This window comes from Chanodichthys erythropterus, chromosome 5 (assembly GCF_024489055.1).
Source record: "Chanodichthys erythropterus isolate Z2021 chromosome 5, ASM2448905v1, whole genome shotgun sequence".
In the NCBI taxonomy this organism is placed as follows: domain Eukaryota; kingdom Metazoa; phylum Chordata; class Actinopteri; order Cypriniformes; family Xenocyprididae; genus Chanodichthys; species Chanodichthys erythropterus.
This window is the reverse complement of record NC_090225.1, coordinates 38131265-38151204: the sequence shown is the minus strand read 5'-3', so window position 1 is coordinate 38151204 and position 19940 is coordinate 38131265. Positions and strand designations below refer to the sequence as shown.

At 37.4% G+C, this 19940-nt stretch overlaps 1 protein-coding gene and 1 non-coding gene across 6 annotated transcripts in view; one reads left to right on the top strand and one right to left on the bottom strand.

The window, feature by feature from the left end:
• Window positions 1–19940, bottom strand: part of agpat5 (1-acylglycerol-3-phosphate O-acyltransferase 5 (lysophosphatidic acid acyltransferase, epsilon)) — a 146271-nt gene that overhangs the window by 73059 nt on the left and 53272 nt on the right. For all 5 annotated transcript variants that reach the window (XR_010895256.1, XR_010895257.1, XR_010895258.1 and 2 more), the window contains exons 5-6: window positions 15984–16074; window positions 14477–14638 (exon numbers count right to left, since the gene is read on the bottom strand). Coding sequence is in view for 2 of the 5 variants with exons in the window: in XM_067387015.1 (XP_067243116.1) it covers window positions 14477–14638; window positions 15984–16074 (253 nt within the window). In the remaining 3 variants the exon portion in view is untranslated. The remainder of the gene's footprint in view (window positions 1–14476; window positions 14639–15983; window positions 16075–19940) is intronic.
• Window positions 17426–17499, top strand: trnaa-agc (transfer RNA alanine (anticodon AGC)). Its single transcript has one exon. It is a non-coding gene; the product is annotated as a tRNA-Ala (tRNA).

Sequence of the window (19940 nt, the reverse complement as noted above, 5' to 3'; positions counted from 1 at the left end):
AATGGAATGTACAACTGGGTATCATCAGCGTATAAATGAAACGAAACATTGTGTCCTCTAATAATATTCCCTAATGGACGCATATATAAGTTAAAAAGGAGCGGGCCCAAGATGGAACCCTGAGGTACACCACTAATAATAGGAGCTGAAGAAGAAGAACATTTGCCCAAAGATACAGAAAAGGACCTGTCTCTAAGATATGAAGTGAACCACTGTAAGGCGGTACCCTTGATACCAATCAAATGCTCTAAACGCCAAAGAAGTACATCATGATCTACAGTATCAAAGGCAGCTGTAAGATCCAGTAGCATTAAAACAGCATTTTTACCAGCATCAACTGCAAGTAAAATATCATTAGATACCTTTAACAAAGCAGACTCTGTGCTATGATGAGCAGTGAAGCCAGACTGGAAAGGTTCCAAGAACTTAGCTGAATTTAAAAACAAGATCAATTGTGACTGCACAACTTTCTCTAACAACTTTGACAAGAACGATAGCTTTGAGACAGGGCGATAATTATTTAAAGAACCCTCATCCAAACCCTGTTTCTTTAGCAAAGGTTGAACAACCGCATGTTTAAAACAATTAGGGACTAACCCAGCATCCAAAGATGAATTAATCAACGCTTGGATACTGGGGCCAATTTCAGAGAAAGATGCTTTAATAATCTCTGAGGGGAGAACATCAAGTGAGGTGGAAGTTATTTTCATTCGGTTAACCAGATCACCCAGATCCTTTAACGAAACATGCTGAAAACGATAAAAGCATACCGGAGTAGCCAGTGAATTCAGAGTCTGATCTGCAAACTGTAAAGTGAAGGAAGAACGAATGGCTATCACTTTGTCAGAAAAAAAAGGTTAAAAATTTCTCACAAAGTTCAATCGAGGGTTCCCCATGAAACATGAAATAAAATCTTAGGCCTATGTTGATGTGTAGCAATTAAATCAGAAAAATACCTTGATCTTGCTAATTTTGCAGCATGCTGAAACTTGAACAGACAGTCTTTAAAAATCTCAAAAGGACACAGTTAAACGATCATGCTTCCATCTCCGCTCTGCTTTACGACAGGTCTGTCTGAGAGAACGAGTATTTTCGTCCAGCCAGTAATACGATTTTTGCTTTCGTTGTTTCAGCTTGAAGGGTGCAATGGCATCTAAAATGTTAGAGCAAGATGTATAAAATAAAGTAACCAAATCATCAGGCCCAGAGGAAGACTCAGCAGCATTTAAGATAGATGTTTCAACAGCATTAGCTAGATAACATTTACTAAACTGAGAAGCAGTAAGCGAGTTTATAAAACGGGAGTAGTAGCCAGTAGGCGTAGTTAACACAGCAGAACTTATAGCAGAGACATTAAAAACAATGGGCTTGTGATCAGAGAAGGAAGCTTTTTCAATATTAACATTATCAATACGCGTCCCAAATAACAATATAAGGTCGAGAGTATGACCAAGGACATGTGTAGCTTGATTTATGTGTTGACTAAGACCAAAGGAATCCAAGACATTACAAAATTCAGTAACAAAGGGTCGACCTGGGCAGCATACATGTACATTAAAGTCACCCAAAATTAACATACGATCATACAAAGGCAGGATAAAAGTAAAAAATTCAGAAAAGTCGCTTATAAAAGCACTGGTTAGGTTAGGTGGCCTATAGATCAATGCACAGAATAGAGAGTGGAAGAAGTGGATTCTAATGCGACACACTGCACCTCAAACGACGAGTAAACTCCAACGGAAACTGTCCGAACGTTGAGTGTTTGTTTAAAAACCATAGCAACCCCACCGCCCTTGCCAGCAGACCTTGGGGTACTAATAAATCTATAGGTAGGCGGACAGAGTTCCTCGAAGACTGTTGACTCGCCAGCACTGGCCCAAGTCTCTGTCAAAAATAAGATATCCAAGTCATGACTGGTAGAGAAGTCGTTTAATATAAAAGATTTGTTGCACACAGACCTAGTATTTACTAGAGCCATATTCAGATGAGACTCAGGTAACGAGGGCAGATCCATTTGAACAAAATCCAGTTGGCGAAGATTTGAGCAGTTTACTCTGTGGCGAATCCGTGATCGCGGAGGGGCGGAGCAAACTGCCGAGCGAGAGAAGTCCGGAGAAAGAGTTTGATGAAAAACATATCTATAATCCCATGAGCGTCGCGTCAAGTGAAATCCCTCCAAGTATATAGTATCCAAGGGAAACTCCGCCGATTGTATGGAAGAGGCAATTGTCCGTCTGACTCTCACTCGAACACCACCACGATTACCTCTCTTTCTGCGGCGCTTCCTTAGAAGAGGAACGCAGCAAGGTAACCGGCGAGCGTGCTCTAACGTAGGTTGAACGAGGATTGAAAACGAGAATACAGAACAGGACAAAATGGATGATCTCCCATACAGTTCTTGATGTTAAGCAAAGTTTGACGATCATAGGTCAACACTGAGTCTACACGACACCAGAGCTACAGACTCTGAGAGACGGCATGCCGACAGGTACACTGGCGCCATCTTGGTAGAGCACAATGTGCTTGGTAGAGCACAATAGTGCCTCAGCAGTGCCACAGGCTGATCACTTCCATGATTCCAATATAATAGAATACCATTATTTTAAATTGAGCTGAGATATGATTACAGAGTTTTTTTCACAGCCTACCTGACCAAAAGACCTCATTAATGTGCAGCACCATTAGAGGTTCTTTATGCGATTCTTTTGTCTTCTCAGATGTAAATCACCCATTATTCATGATGATTCACACCTCCACGCATACTGTGTTTCTTGACAAAAAGTGTCTTACAAAAACTTAAATCAATATATTGTTTTATATGAACAAATAGGCATTATAATTTTTACATAATTTTGAAGCAAAAACTCTAGCCTACAACCCCCAATACAATTGGCTTCACAAAAACTCTGTGACTGTTCTTGAATGGCCCAGCCAGAGCCCTTACTTAAACCCAATTGAGCATCAGTGGAGAGACCTAAAAATGGCTCTCCACCAACATTTACCATCCAACCTGACAGAACTGGAGAGGATCTGCAAGGAGGAATGGCAGAGGATCCCCAAATCCAGGTGTGAAAAACTTGTTGCATCATTCCCAAAAAGACTCATGGCTGTATTAGATCAAAAGGGTGCTTCTACTAAATACTGAGCAAAGGGTCTAAATACTTAGGACCATGTGATATTTCAGTTTTTCTTTTTTAATAAATCTGCAAAAATGTCAACAATTCTGTGTTTTTCTGTCAATATGGGGTGCTGTGTGTACATTAATGAGGAAAAAAAAATGAACTTAAATGATTTTAGCAAATGGATGCAATATAACAGAGTGAAAAATTTAAGGGGGTCTGAATACTTTCCGTACACACTGTATATACAGTACAGTCCAAAAGCTTGGAACCACTAAGATTTTTAATGTTTTTAAAAGAAGTTTCGTCTGCTCACCAAGGCTACATTTAATTAAAAACACAGTTAAAAAAACAGTTATTTTAAATTTGTAATATTTCATAATATTACTGTGTACTATTTAAATATATTTGACAAAGTAATTTATTCCTGTGATGCAAAGCTGAATTTTCAGCATCGTTACTCCAGTCTTCAGTGTCACATGATCCTTCAGAAATCATTCCAATATGCTGATTTGCTGCTCAATAAACATTTATGATTATTTTCAATGTTGAAAACAGTTGTGTATTTTTTTTTTTTTTTTTTTTTTTTTTTCTCCAGGATTCCTTGATGAATTGAAAGTTCAAAAGAACAGCATTTATCTGAAATACAAAGCTTCTGTAGCATTATACACTACCGTTCAAAAGTTTGGGGTCAGTAAGAATTTTTATTTTTATATTTTTGAAAAAATTAAAGAAATTAATACGTTTATTCAGCAAGGATGCATTAAATCAATCAAAAGTGGCAGTTAAGACATTTATAATGTTACAAAAGATTAGATTTCAGATAAACACTGTTCTTTTGAACTTTCTATTCATCAAATAATCCTGAAAAAAAATATTGTACACAAATATTTTGTACAGTTGTACACATTAAATGTTTCTTGAGCAGCAGATCAGCATATTAGAATGATTTCTGAAGGATCATGTGACATTGAAGATTGGAGTAATGATGCTGAAAATTCAGCTTTGCCATCACAGGAATAAATTACTTTGTGAAATATATTCAAATAGAAAACGGTTATTTTAAATTGTACATGTTCTCCAGTCAATCAATCAACCAGTCTTTGCTTTCACACATTAGAGACTTGAGTTGCTTGGAGGCAGAATTCACTGGAGATTTGGACTGTTCAGACACAGAATTTTTTGGAGACTTGGGTGGCTCAGAGACAGAAATCGCAGGAGATTGGGGCTGCTTAACGACATTCTTTGGCTGTTTGGGCCTAGCGGTAGACTTCTCTTTGGCCGGCTTGGGGTTTTGGCCAGGCAGGACACCAGGGGAATACCCACTGGAGGGGTATGCGGAGGAAACTGTCGGTTGGCGAACTGGTCAGGCCGCTTGTATTTCTGTGGGGACTGGACGAGGAATACATGACTCTTCTTGAACCTCTTCAATTACAAACTCAGAACAATTCAGAAAGAGAATAAGATTAATTGTCTCGACTAGGGAAAAAAATTCACTAAACCGAATCGTGTCCTTGTCCATACCCGCCAGAAAACAAGTGTTTAACGGGGCATCTGGCCAGTTCACCAAGTAAGCAAGCTCAGTAAATTCCTCCACATACCTCTCCAGCGGGCGACCGTCCTGCCGGAAACCACACAGGCGATCCTCTGCTGAGGCTTGCTTTTCGTTGAGAGACGCGGGAGAACCAGAAAACAGGAACAATCCCATCGTTTAAACGTTGAAGTCCTTCGGTATTGGTCAGTTATTCTGTTAGAGTCGTCTGTGCCTCTCTACTACACACAACGGAAACGGAAGAGATACACAACATATGATAAACAATATATCTGACAGGGAGTGCAAGGAGTGAGTCCAATTTAAAGGGAGTGCTAATGACAATACACAGGTGCAGGGAATCCAGGGAAGGTGGGAAGACTGATGAGGGAAGTGAGTTCAGGTGTGCAAACAAGGAGGATCATGGAACTTGAGTCCAGGAAGGTGTGGTTGTAACACTTGAACACAAAGCTCTGCGGGATGCTGATCTCCTGGATTACCAAAGGGTCCTAAAATCTGCAACACGCAGATGAGGCCCTGGCGTAGGTGCAGAAGGTCCTTAATCTAGAACATGCAGACAAAGGTACATTGGAGTGAAGATTTGCTCTCCTGAGCTTAACCTTGTTGCAGATGTTATGGTCTCGCTGGATGGAAACTCTGAACGTAGTGTTTGTTAATGTCTCTTTCCTCACAGGTTTGAGGCTTAGAACATGGTTGTCTCTGTTAATGTCTCACTCCTTACAGAGTTGAGACCAAGAACTGTGTATCTGTTATGTCTCATCCGAAGGGAGACTCAGAAAGGGGTTGTATCTGTTAGAATCTCACCTTTGCAAGCTGGGACGGTCTATCTGTTATGTCTTCCCCCTTTGAAGGCCAGAATCAGAACGGTATATTTGTTAATGCCTATCCCCGTACAGGACAGACTCGGAACAAGGAGTGTCTGTTGAAAGGGTACCTTTATCCCTTTCCGATGAGGAGACAGCAATATGGCGCTTCATTCGAGTGCTGTGATTGGCTGCTGGCATCAGAGGGGACACACACAGTGTGGCCCACACTGGTGTCAAAAGTATTCACATTCATTACTCAAGTAGAGGTATAGATACTAGGGTTTAAAAATACTTATGTAGAAGTTGAAGTATCAACTCAAGCTTTTTACTCAAGTAAAAGTGTAAAAGTACTAGTTTCAAAACTACTTAAAGTATAAAAGTAAAAGTAGTGTAGGGGAAACAAATGCCATTAAGGACAAAAGCTTAGGCCACACCACAGGGGCCTATTGTGCACTACCCCACCTCAAAAAAAAAACAAAACATTTTTCTAAAGGCCATAAGGACTATAATGTTATATTAAAATCTTAATGTTGAAAAATTTGGGATGCACTAGGCTACCCGTTTCAGACGCATATATGCCCATTGAAAATGAACGCATTTTAGTACAAATACATTAAAGCACCATATACGTGTACTACTGAACATTAACATGTGTTTCATGGAGTGGAAAATATGACTAGTTGCCTATAAGTAGGCCTATTGTAATTGATGACATGCCTCTGAAGTTAGACTGTTTGCACAATGAACTTTATTGGAATGTAAATGTACATCCAAGCTTAATTGCAGGAATCTGTGAGGGCAACGGACAAGAAAAATGCGGGTAGTTTTGGTATACCCAGGGCAGGCTTGGTAACAATCAGGGCTTGACATTAACACTCGCCAACCCGCCAAATGCGGGTAGTTTTCAGCTGTTTCAGTTCACAACGCACCGACAAACGCCAACAAACTCGTCTTTGGATAGGTGTGATAACCCTGTTGGCGTTGGTCAGAGTCTGTTTTTACCAGACTGAACATGTTTAACCGGCGTTTGTTTGGTCGTCTGAGCATCCAACAAACGGCAACAAACTCTGACGTAATCTGACCTGGCCACGAACCATGACAATGAGGCAAGTCCCCTGCAAAGGCAGCTGTTTGATTGCACCCATACCTCTTGCACACACAACAAACTGAAAACGTGACATCGCAGCTTGTTCGTTATAAAAAATAAAATGGTTTAAAAAAATAAAAAATAAGAAAGGTACATTAGTCCATAGTGCAATCCATGCCATTCAGCAAGAGCACTCTCCACTTTAACGAAAGATAGAAAAGTATAACACCATGAGAGCAACGCAGGTTTACCTTCAGTTTCGTTTTAAATTAATTCGTTTTGGCTTGTTTAGCTATGGTTGTATATGACTATGGGTCACATAAAAAGGGTCACGCAAAAAAGAAAAAAAAAAAAAGTTTAAAAACCGGTGTATACGCCAATTTATTCAAACGTCTCTACCGAACTACCTAGCTTAATTTGCGGAGGACAAAGAGAATACCCGTTTGATAGCCTAAATGAGCCAGTAGTGGATAAATAACTTTTAAGAAATAATCTTTTTTGATTAACGACCCCCAACACCGTCCACCTTGCTAGAGCAGGTGCGATGGCATACAAACCAATAGGGCAGGGGTCTCAAACTCAAATTGGCAGGGGGCCGTTTCTGTGATTGACACCTCATAGGAGGGCCATAACATTCAAGCGCAAGAAAGTGCAACATTTCAGAAAATTTACTTTCCTTTGCATTATTTCTCATTTACATCAAATTTGCCTACTAAAATATATATATATATATATATATATATATATATATATATATATATATATATATATATATATATATATATATATATATATATATATATATATTATATATTGCCAAAAAATAAAAATCTCTCATTGTTATATACATTATTAGTTTTTAATATTTAGTGGAAGTATTTTCCCTTACTTTATGTTAGCTTAAATAACATTCAAATTTTGTACTGACCAACACATACTGAACAAATACAATCCCTGAATACATTTGTACACTCTTCTGTTACTTGACAGACACCTGGCAGCGCATTTGTCCAAGATGCCGTTTGAGCATCGGTAATGTTTAATGGCTGCATCGGACGCGTTTCGAGTGCTTTTACTGTAATTTGGGCAAGCGCGCTCATAATAGAAGCGACGCGGTTGAGAGCACGGCTCATGGTTGCATAGCAACGACAGACGCCACTGGAGCAAAAGCGCATTGGAAAGAAGGAGAATGCGGCTCGGCTGCTTATGTGACGCGATATGTGAATGATCCCATAGAACGGCGACTTTTTCTTTGCATATCAGACAGGTAGCAACTAGAGAATAATAATAATTTAGCGGGCTGGATTATGTTTTATTTTTGAGATCAGTTGCAGGCCGGGTAGAGAGGGAGGGCGGGCCGTAAATGGCCCGCGGGCCGGCAGTTTGAAATCACTGCAATATAGGGGTGTAACGATACGCTCAGGTCACGATACGATACATATCACGATATTTTGAACAAAATGAAACTGAAATTCAAACAAGATTTATTAAAAAAAACATTAACAAATTTCAATAATTGTCCTTGTACACACAAGATCACATTTCAATAAAATAAATAAATATAAAATTTTAATAAAAACCTTCTGTATTCAAATTAACAGTTGAATAGGGCTGTCTGTCACTAAAAATTTTTTTTTTTAAATTTAACATGAACTTAGAATTATGAATAGGGGCCGTTCACATATCGCGTCTAAAAACGCGTGGAAGGCGCGACCGCACCGCTTCTCCTTTCCAAAGCGCTTGCGATCCTGTGGCGTCGGTCGTTGCTATGCAACCTTGAACTGGGCTCTCCAAGAGGATCAGAGGAACAAGAGGATGTTTCTGCAAAGGATAAATGATTTATAGCCCTTGCATTAGTTTTACTACGAGATATATTGATGGAGGTAAGATATAAAAACCACCATGTACAGCTATGATCAGCTGTTCGGCTGAGCTTTTTATGTTTTGTTACGGAAAGGCCATAGCTGATCGGTTGATTCTTGTCACACGACCTGCGGTGCGCTTGCGGCATTCTGAGAAGTTGAGAATTGCATGCGTGTCGCGACCGCGTTGATCCCATTATGAGCGCGCCTGCCGCGCGGCTACATTTGAAAATAATAACTGACTTGCACGTGAAAAAGACGCAATATGTGAAAGGCGCCACAGAACTTAAAGCAAAGCATCGTAAGCGTCTTTTGCTTTTCTGTGAGCACAGCTGTTGCTGTGCACTGCTGTGAAAGAAAGCCACGACTTTTCTCACGCGACCATGCAAGAGACTGACATGAGGAACGTTTAAACCTGCTTGCAAGATTCAATGTGTGCCCGAAACACTTACTGAACTAGAGAGCTGATTGAGACACACCATCTACGATAAATAGTTACACCCCTAATACTTATAGTAATTTAAAAATGTGGTAGCATTGGATCTGGACATGAAGGATAACTCTGGGAGTTGGAAGGGGTGTGTCGCGATTCTGCCTTCTCAAATCACGATACAGGTTCGTGGACCTGCGTATCGCGATTTCGATTTCATATCGCATATCGTTACAGCCCTACTGCAATAGGGTGTCAGAATGGTATATGTTTATACTTCTTATCCAACCACAATCAAATTCACTCTATCCGAATGGCGCAATTTATCTGGATAGTTGTTTTTTTTGTTTGTTTTTGTTTCAAGCCGGAATGAAAACAAGCCGAAACGAAATAGAAGTAACGAAGCTATTTTTAAAATGTAAGGAGTAGAAAGTACGGATAATTGCATGAAAATGTAAGGAGTAGAAGTAAAAAGTCAGCTGAAAAATAATTACTCCAGTAAAGTATAGAGACCCGAAAATTCTACTTAAATAAGGTAACAAAGTATTTGTACTTTGTTACTTGACACCTCTGGTGGCCCACCCTTCTTTCCCCTGTGGAACTCATTTGCATAAAGCACAAAGTTGGAAGTATTTACAGTGTCTTTAAAGTTTACCAATGCATTTCTGACTTTGAATTTCATACTAGATTTTCATACTATAAGAATATCCTGTAAGTTTTAGATGCCTGATCTGATATTAATGATTCATGTACAGTCAGATGTTCTTTGTGTGTCAGTAAATCAAACCAGTGACTAAACGTCAACTTCACCTTGTTTCTCTTGGTAGGATGAAAATCTTATTTAACAGTGATTAAATTATATAAAAGAAAGCAATCAAAGAAAACTCCCTTTGTAATTGTTAGAGCAGTGCATGCTGAAGCTGTCAATCAAACCGCGCGAGTTTATCTGTGACTGACGCGCAAGACTCCCGTTTTATTCAACAAATCTTTTAGTTATATCGCGTTTGCACTGTTAGTGAAGATGAAATAATTTGTTAGTGTACAGAAATTGAGTTTCAATTATGAGATCACTGCTTTCATGCACTCAACATGGTCTGTGATTGGCTACAGTGTTCATCTCTGCAACCTTTCATGCCATCTAAATATAATGCCATAGATCTAAATGTAATGCAACACTTTTCACGAATAGTTAAACTTAGAGCTGTAATAGTAAAAACATGCTAAAAGAGAGAGTAATACTTGGCTATTTCATATGCAAAGATGTCAGCCAATCACAGCAGTGGGCATTTACACTGAAGTCTCACAGCAGACACGCCCCTTAAAACAGAGCGTTCAAACCAGAGGGCTAAAATCAGGGTAGGAAAAATGAATGATGACAATTGTGGATGTAAAAAGCATTCTAACATTATAAGTGCACCCCAGGTGACATTATAAAACAATAAACAACGCAGTTCATGACCCCTTTAACCGTTTACGTTTACTAAAACATGACTATGCTTACGAGAATACTTGCATAGACTGGTATTTTGAAAATTGTGTGTGTATGTGTCCATTTAAATGCAAGGAGATGCAAAAGAGGAATCAATTTGCTGTTTGTGCGAATTTAGTGCTTTGCAAGTAATTAGCAAGATTTTAAAATCTATACAATGATTAATAGGGAGCCAATGCAGTGTTGACAGAACCGGGCTAATATGGTCATACTTCCTGGTTCTAGTAAGAACTGAACCAGGTTCAAGTAAGCTGCTTTGGACCAGCTGTAGTTTATCAAGTGAGCAGGGCAACCACCTAGTAGAGCATTACAGTAATCTAGCCTTGAGGTCATGAACGCATGAACTAACTGTTCCACATTTGTCATTGAGAGCATATGTCATAGTTTAAATATATTTTTAAGATGGAAGAATGCGGTTTTACAGATGCTAAAAAATGTGGCTTTCAAATATTGGTATCAAATAGCACACCTAGGTTCCTAACTGCTGATGACCCAAACAGAGTTTCATAATATGTGACCAGTCACGGAAAGTAGGGACACAAGTCGGTTCTGGGACATTTTGAGTTATTCACAGATTCTGAAGTGTAGTCTCCAAGCTTTCCAATGATGTATAACACATGCAAATCTGATAATATTTGGAGAAGTTGTGGCCATTTGAAGGTAGGTACTCAAGAAAGCTCTATAGGGAGAAAAACGCCTCTGAAGTTGCAGTTCTCACCTGTTCTCACCTGCTGGGAGTGACAATAGGGCTCATTTACATCTCATTTAGATAAGCCATACCCCCTGTAAAGCTACATGGACTGCATACTATTAATAATAAAGGATACTAACTGAACTAACAGAGGCCAGAGATCGCCAACTTTGGCTATTCAAAACACTTTAAGACAATAAATACACGATTGAGAAAACGAATGCATGTATTGACTGAATTGACTCCGTGGGCGTGGCCGCATTAGCGGATAATGAGCTGAATCACGGGTGTCTGACATGGCTCTCTTTTCATACAGATTACATAAACACAGAAGGTTTGTTTTCGATTTGACTTACACGATTTAAAACTTGACATTTCAACGTTTTTTTCAGACATAAGTATAATTTTTTTGTGATTAGTATTCACTAAGTTACAGTTCATTTTCTGAGAACTATCAGATTGGACTGCGTTCAGAGGGAGACGAGAGATCACGCATCATGTTAGTTTTCTTTATTTTACAAAAAGCACAACATTTTGTTTTTACTCTGAGTGTACACAAATAAAAGAAGATATTCTATAGTTTCAATTGATATATTACTTATGTCTCTATGACAAAAAATGACAGTATTTTAAGTCCTCCAGACTCCAGAGAGGTAATATCTTATTATGCCGCTTTCATCGTCGCTCAGATCATCTTCAGAATCAGTGAGCGCTTGTTCATAAGCATCCGGCTTGTCGAAGTAGTACTTCAAAACATTTTCGGTGTAATGGCCACGGTTCTTCATTGAATTTTGATATCAGCTAGAGCCAGCCAGAGCGCTGCATAATAAGTAGCCACGCATCCCAGTATGGAAATACACACAGACAATAACACGCCCCTACTGCGTGCTAGAATCTCTGAAAAACAAGCCGATTTCAACCTCAAAATGTACGCTTTTAAATATACCAATACTGCTATCTCAAACATGGAAAGGCTTCTTCATGATCTCAACTAACAGATTCTGCAAAAAAACGAAAATCACCAATTTTGAAAAAAAAAAAAAAAAAAAATGCTTCTTTCTCATTTTGCTCGAGAGTTGTGCTGTCAACTTGTGTCCCTGATTTCCGTGACGGGTCACATATGTTAAATGCGTTCATTAAATAGAGCATTTTCATACAAAATTCAAAATGGCTGACGGACAAAATGGCTATCAGTCGACTTGGCATGACGCCCCGAAGACAATTTATGATTTTTGTACAAACCTATCAGAAGTTATAAACAAAAATAGCCTTTTTTGTATCTCCGGACCAGTATGTGGTGCTGCGCCGAAACGCTGCATGTTGCCTGGTCATGCTTGTGATGACATGTACAGAGTTTGGTCTCAATACGATAAAGCAGTGGGGAGATATAACCTCAAGTCTGATTGAGTGAGCTTTTTGTCAAATTAATTTGTGCAGTTTTCGAGAATGGATGGTTCTATCAAAAAGCTTTTGATAATTATTTGCAATCATCCTCTGATTTTCATGAAAATTGAACCAGATCATCTTCAGAGTAACGGCCCAGGAGGAGTTTGAAAAAGTTGGAAAAATCAAAATGGCAGGAAAATTTTCATGACGAAAACTGACCTCATATGGTGCAATTGAATCATCTTGAGCCAAGAAATCAGAGGAAAAAGGAATTTTGCCCTTATGGTTCAAAAGTTATTAGCATAAACATGAGTGAAAATTTGGCGCTAGAGGGATTGAGTTAGGCCGTATGTCCACCAAAGCATTTTTAGCCAGCTGAAAATGCTAGGCGCTCTGCTTAAAATGCCTATCTGTGAGCGCTTGAGAGTGCTTCAGCTGCGCAGCGTTTTTTTTCCAGTTGAGACGCTTTGTTGCTATGATATGGAATATCCACGGCACTGTTACATATTACTGATTTTGCAGGTAATTTGTTTCAGACTAAAAATGTTGACAATGTGGAATTACTTGCTATGTTCGGAGACCAGCAATATTAATTTCTAATCCATTTTGTTTCATTCTGTTTGTTGATGTCGCTGTACAGCAAGAATGTTGTGACAGTTGGTAAATGTTGTATTTGTCCCGCCCCTCCTCCACTCTGATTGGACGGCTGAATAAAAAGTGACAGTGATGAGAGCAGTGTTTTTACTCAAAGTTGAACATTCTTCAACTCGAGGCGACCAGTAAAAAAAAACCGAGCTCAGCGCTTGAGCATGAAAAAGATGCTCAGCGCATTGTTACGCTCCTGGCATTTAAAAAACGTGGCGTTCCCATTGAAAACAATTGAAAAAGTACACTAGCAGCTGGAATAAACGCTTTGGTGGACACACGGCCTTAGAGACTCAAAATTTGCTACAGACAATTGAGACTGGCCTCTATCAATAAAGAATACTGTTTCTAGGTCCACGTCACTACTCCATTTAGTGTGAGAATACTATCTCAACAGAAGTTTGAGCTAATTTATAGCAGAGTCAAGCTAACCTTTTAACAATTCATGAACACTACAATCTCTGTACTCATGTTGTCCTGGACACCAATATTTTAAAGATAGATATATATATATATATATTTTAAAGATTAATATATATAGATATATATATATATATATTTTAAAGATTAATATATATATATATATATATATATATATATATATATATATATATATATATATATATATATATATATATATATATATATATATATATATATATTTTAAGGATTAATATATATATATATATTTTTTTTAAAGATTAATATATATATATATATATATATATTTTTTTTTAAAGATTAATATATATTATATATATATATAAAAATATAAATATAAATATAAAAACTAATACTAATACAAATACAAATAATAATAATAATAATTCACCACTATCTTATCAGTCGAGATTTTAGTATGGAGATACAGGTTAATATAATGCAGGTTAATATTTTAGTAGTATTATAACACTGAGTGTATATTTGTTGTTTGCTTGTGGGATCTGACAGAGAGCTTGCACCCAGAAATGGTGACGTATGATAGACTAAACAAGCTGATTGAGAACTGCCAAATGTTACTGGTTGGCATCAACTTCTGAAACTGTCGTATCGTGACAAACATATTGCTTACCATTGTCTCAAAAGAAAAAGTGTTTTTGTTCTTTCATTAAAAAAAAAAAAAAAAGGATGTAGACAATATCCTGACAGCTATATAAATGTTGCTACTGTTTATTCCTGTGAAAAACAGGATGTTTTCTACAGGATGTTTTCTGTTGCTTTAGTGTTTTTAGGAACTTATACAAATGGAGAATAACATGTTGCAACACTCACTGTTTACAGGAAGTGACAGGAAATTCACATATCTGTATTTTACCAGCACTCAATCAGTGGTATAACACTGTGTCTGCCGCATTTCCTGTGCTAGTTTCCGTTGCTTGCAAACTCAAAGTATAACAATAACAACAAACCTGGCATTGTAGGAGCTGGATGTCTCTGGCCGTCTGCTGCGAGAGTTCCCTCATATGCTACCGTTATGTCATAGACTGCATCCAGGTGTTCCTTCATAGTCTCAATGGCAACATGTGATGCTTTCATTCTTGGTGTTAAAATGTGCTTCAGTACAGTAAGTCCTGCAACAGGCAAGACAACATGACTATTGCAAGTAAATTTAGTTTGAGAAACAGTAATCTAGTATATGGGGAAAACATTTAGAAATGTAAGCTACATATTGGTGATATGGTCTTACAATGCTTTTGGGAAAGGCAGCCCAAGTACATTGTAAAAACAACTGTCACCAATGGTGTCTATGATATACTATAGGCTTAAAGGGATAGTTGACCCAAAAATTTCAATTTTGTCATCACTTACTCACCCTCAGGTTGTTCCAAACTTGTATGAGTTTCTTTCTTCTGCTGAACACAAGAGAAGATATTTTGAAGGATGATGGTAATCAAACAATTGACGGTAGCCATGGACTTCCATAGTAGGAAAAAATACTATGGAAGTCGATGGCTACCGTCAACTGTCTGGTTACCAACATTCTTTAAAATATACCTTCTTTTGTGTTCAACAGAAGACAGAAACTCATACAGGTTTGGAAAAACCTAAGAATGAGTAAGTGATGAAAAGTTTCATTTTTGGGTGAACTATAGTTAACTCAAATAGAAAATTCTTTTTCTTAATGTCTTTTTGTACTAAGTTTTGGTTGCATGGGATTTCAATGAACTGACAAAATGATGAGAATATTAAATTCTTCAATTGTGTTCTGAAGATGAATGATAGATTCATTTGGAACATGAGGGTGAGTAAACAATGACAATTCTCATTTATGGGTAAACTATCCCTTCAAGATTATTTTGAGAAATTCTGCCCTGGCTGATTAATTGAACAGTTAACCGAAATTGAGTCATACTGTATAATAGGTTTGTGTGACAAACTGGGTGAAATGTGTTATTCTTCGATGCGTTTATCAGCAAATAACACTGTAAATAACAATATAAAAGCAACATATGATGTTGAATAACCAATGAATAAAAACACATTTTTGGGTGAATTGTTAATTTCCATTATATAAATTCACCCTATTTTCTAATATGCGTTTTATAGATTTTACTGTGAACAATGCATGCGTGCATGTGTTTTTCTTTTTTGACCACTGTAGTGATTAATCAAAACATAAGTGGATCTTCTAGTGAAATAGACTCTGAATGATTGAAGAAGTCTTGTATACAACACCAGTCAGCCCCTGCAAGCTCAGGTTCATCTACCTCCACTTTTAAGTGCAACAGCCACATCCAATCAACATTTGATGCATAGAACCAAATCCCTGCCCTACATTTTTTTAATAACCAATTACACTCAGACGTACATTACAATACAGAATCATGTACAAAAGATCCGTTTCTCCATTTAACTGTGACTTTAATACAAGAGTAGAGATCTGAGGGGTGGCTTCAGAGAGGAAAAAAAAGATACCTTCTTTAGCAGCAAAAGCTTGACTGTCATCAATAACTTTCTTGAGCTCAGGGTTGTAGCGGGTTCCCTCTGGGAAAATGACAAGATACATCTGTGCAAAAAAAAAAAAAAAAGGGGAAAAGAGTCATAAAAACTGCAGCACTTGCTACTGTTAGTGAATTATGAGTATCAGTCGTGGGACAGGGCAATTCTAGGTAGAAATTGCTCAGTTGTGTCGTGGAGGGAAAACAAAAAGCAGCAAAACTTGGGAATATCAAATATGGGAAGTGTCGAAGAATCCCATTATCACCTTGCTCATGATGAAAGAGGAAGGGCTTGGCTCCAACTCACAGTATGACAAGAACATTTATGAACACAAACACAGGAACATATACAGCTGGATATCTCAAATAGTCATGGGAAAAATTATTTTAGCCCCCCAAATTCCATACAGGCACAGAGAGATAAGTAGAGAGCACTTTTCATTGTCTGGAAAAAACATTACATTAATTTTAACAAAAATATCTAATAAAAAAAAATAACGATAAATATATCAAATAATTATCAAATATTTTTCAGCCCCTCTCTGCAGCCATGTAGCTCCACGTAGCTATCATCATCATTATTTTTTTAATAAAGTAAATTATTTAATCTGATCATTTGAATATTTTCTTTTTGTTTAAAACTTAGACAAACCAAACTATGTGAGTGATAAATGAGTCTGAAAAAGTGCAAACATAGATTAAAGTGACATCTTCACATTATGTATTAATTTCACTGAACAAAAGAGTCAAAAGATAAAGCTAATGTGATACATGGATACTTGTATCCATCCATATGTTGCTAACTTGGTTAGCTGGAATTGATTGTTGACTATCTGGCATGACCTTGGATTATTCGGTTCTTCGACACTAATCCTGGACTTGCTGTCATAGCAACAGGTTCGTAAGCTCAAACCTGAGTACAAGAGTACCCCAATGTTAACCAGGGACAATAATAATTATTTAAAAATAAATTAGCAAATAATATTATAAATATTGTGTAGTCTATCATAATATAACCAGCCAGTTTTACTCCTTGAGAGATTTAGTTGTGAGGGAATAACTACCTAATAATTTATTGGAGTCTTACACATGATGTACAGTTAGTCTATGCTGTGCTACATTATTTTGAACCGCGACAGATATTATGGAAGTGACTTGATGCAGCACAGGAGATGCAGATAACTTGATCTTGGCCCTTAAAAAAAACAACAACAAAAAAAACCCAAACAAACAAACAAACAAACAAACAAACAAACAAACAAACAAACAAAAAAAAACATTAAAAGCTGTCACATAACAAATCTGTATCAAAGGTAAAATTAAATGAATTGCTAATTACAACATTGAAATAACAATGTAAAGCCTGTACAAATATTAGAAATTCTGGAAACACTTTAGAATACACTTTAGAGCTTTAGAGCTTTCCTGTAGCTCAGTGGTTAGAGCATGGCACTAGCAATGCCAAGGTCATGGGTTCGATCCCAGGGAATGCACATACTCAGATACAAATGTATAGTATAATGCAATGTAAGTCGCTTTGGATAAAAGCGTCTGCCAAATGCATAAATGTAAATGTAAATGTAAATACTGATCCTTCATTAATGATTAATGATAACTACACAGGAACAAATGAGTAATGCATTAACACTCTAGTAACTACTATTAATTAAAAAGAAACTGATTAATGCATTAGGCTTAATTATTTGGATCAGTATTCTAAAGTAAGAAACATGATAACTCTCTAGTAACTACTGGAGTCATTGTAAACTTTTGAGGTTTTTGTGCAGTTTTGTACAGTAATTCCTTTTGATGTATTTGGTAACACTAAAGATTACTAGTGGGTTACCATGATCTTCACTTTAGAATACTGATCCAAATAATTAGTAGTTCCTTTAGAATTATGTAGTAACTCCTGAATTATTACCATCCAATACTTTACAAAAACCTCAAAAGTTTACAAAGACTCCAGTAGTTACTTTAGAGTTAATTTCTCACTTTAGAATACTGATCCAAATAATTAGTAATTCCTTCTGAAGTATTTGGGAATTCACCCTCTGCTTGGACTTGATTGCTCCTGTCTGCCTCACTGCTCAGAGTAGTTTGTGTCTGTAACACCGTATAGCTTTGTTTTGAATCTCTTACTATCATTCATTATTTATATCAACATTACCATATATCTAATCTTGCCTACCACATTAATCTGATGTCGCTAACTTTTAATCTTTTAATCTACATCACCATCACAATGCGTTTGCATCTCGCTAGCTTGTTAACTTGTCAGTCTCTCGTGCGCTCCTTTTTCTACGCATTCAAACAGCTGTGGTAAGTCGGATTAGTCTACAAACACGGTGAGTCATGGAAAACACCACTCTTCCGTTCCAGTAAGAACATCAAACAGGTTCTCCCCACAGAGAATCCTGTTCAAAGTGCCCTAGTTATTGGCAATTCTATTACAGGGAACGTAAAAATATAGACACTTGCCACCATAGTCACATGTTTGCCAGGAGCCAGAGTACCTGACATCAAAGCAAATTTAAAAGTGCTGGCTAATGCTAATCGTAAATACTCTAAAATTATTATTCACGTCGGCACTAATGATGTTCGACTTCACCAGTCTGAGATCACTAAAATTAAAATTAAAGAGGTGTGTGAACTCACAAGTACAATGTCAGAAACAGTCATTTGCTCTGGTCCCCTTCCTGTTCGGAGTGATGAGATAGTTAGCAGATTATCATCACTCAATGGCTAACTGTCTAAGTGGTGTCCACAGAATAATGTAAGTTTCATAGACAATTGGAAAAGTTTTTGGGGCAGCCCTGACCTATTGAAAAGAGATGGTATTCATCCCTCCTGGGATGGTGCTGCTCTTCTCTCTAGTAATATGACACATAGTCTTAGAGCTGAAACATGACAAACTGGGGCCCAGGTCAGGAAGCAGGCAGACTAGCTAAACTGACAGTCTGCTAGCTGCCTCACGTCACAGAAGTCAGATAAATTCCAACGCATAGAAATGGTTTCACTTAGATATTAATCACATAGAGATTGTGTCTATACCCCGAATTAGTAAAAACAAAAAAATTCCAAACCCATAATTGATGTTCAACAAATAAAAAACAGATAATACTGATAAAAAAAATGATAAAGCTTGGGTTGTTGAATATTAGATCCCTTTCTTCAAAAGCACTTTTTGTAAATTATATTATCACAGATAATAATCTAGATGTGCTGTGATTGACAAGAACCTGGTTAAAACCAGAACTAGCCCTCAAGGTTACGATTATCGATACAATCCTCATCAGAAAGGCAAACGAGGTGGTGTTGCTGTAATTTATAGTAATATTTACAGTATTACTCAAAAGTCTTTCTAATTCCTTCGAAGTGATGATGCTTTATGTAACGTTATGCAAGTTGAAATTTGTGGTGGCTACTGTATACAGGCCACCAGGACACCATACAGACTTTATCAAAGAATTTGCTGATTCTCTATTGGAGTTAGTACTAGCTGCGGATAAAGTCCTTGCTGTTAGTGATTTTAATATCCATGTAGACAATGAAAAAGACGCATTGGGATTAGCATTTACAGACATTCTAAACTCTATTGGAGTTAGACAACACGTGTCAGGACCCACTCTGTCGTAATCATAATTTAGATCTAATATTGTCACATGGAATCGATATTGATGCCGTTGAAATTCTGCAGCAGAGTGACGACATCTCAGATTATCTAGTCTTGTATATTCTACATTTAGTCAAGGCTGCTAAACTGCCTCCCTGCCAGAAATATGGTGGAACCATCACTTCTACCAATAAAGATTGCTTAATAAATAATTCAGATTCAGTGCCTTAGCATACCAGACAGCTTAGAAAACCTTGATGTTGCAACAAATTATTGACTCAATCTTTTTTAAGTGCAAAGGAGCAACTGAGTCTAATG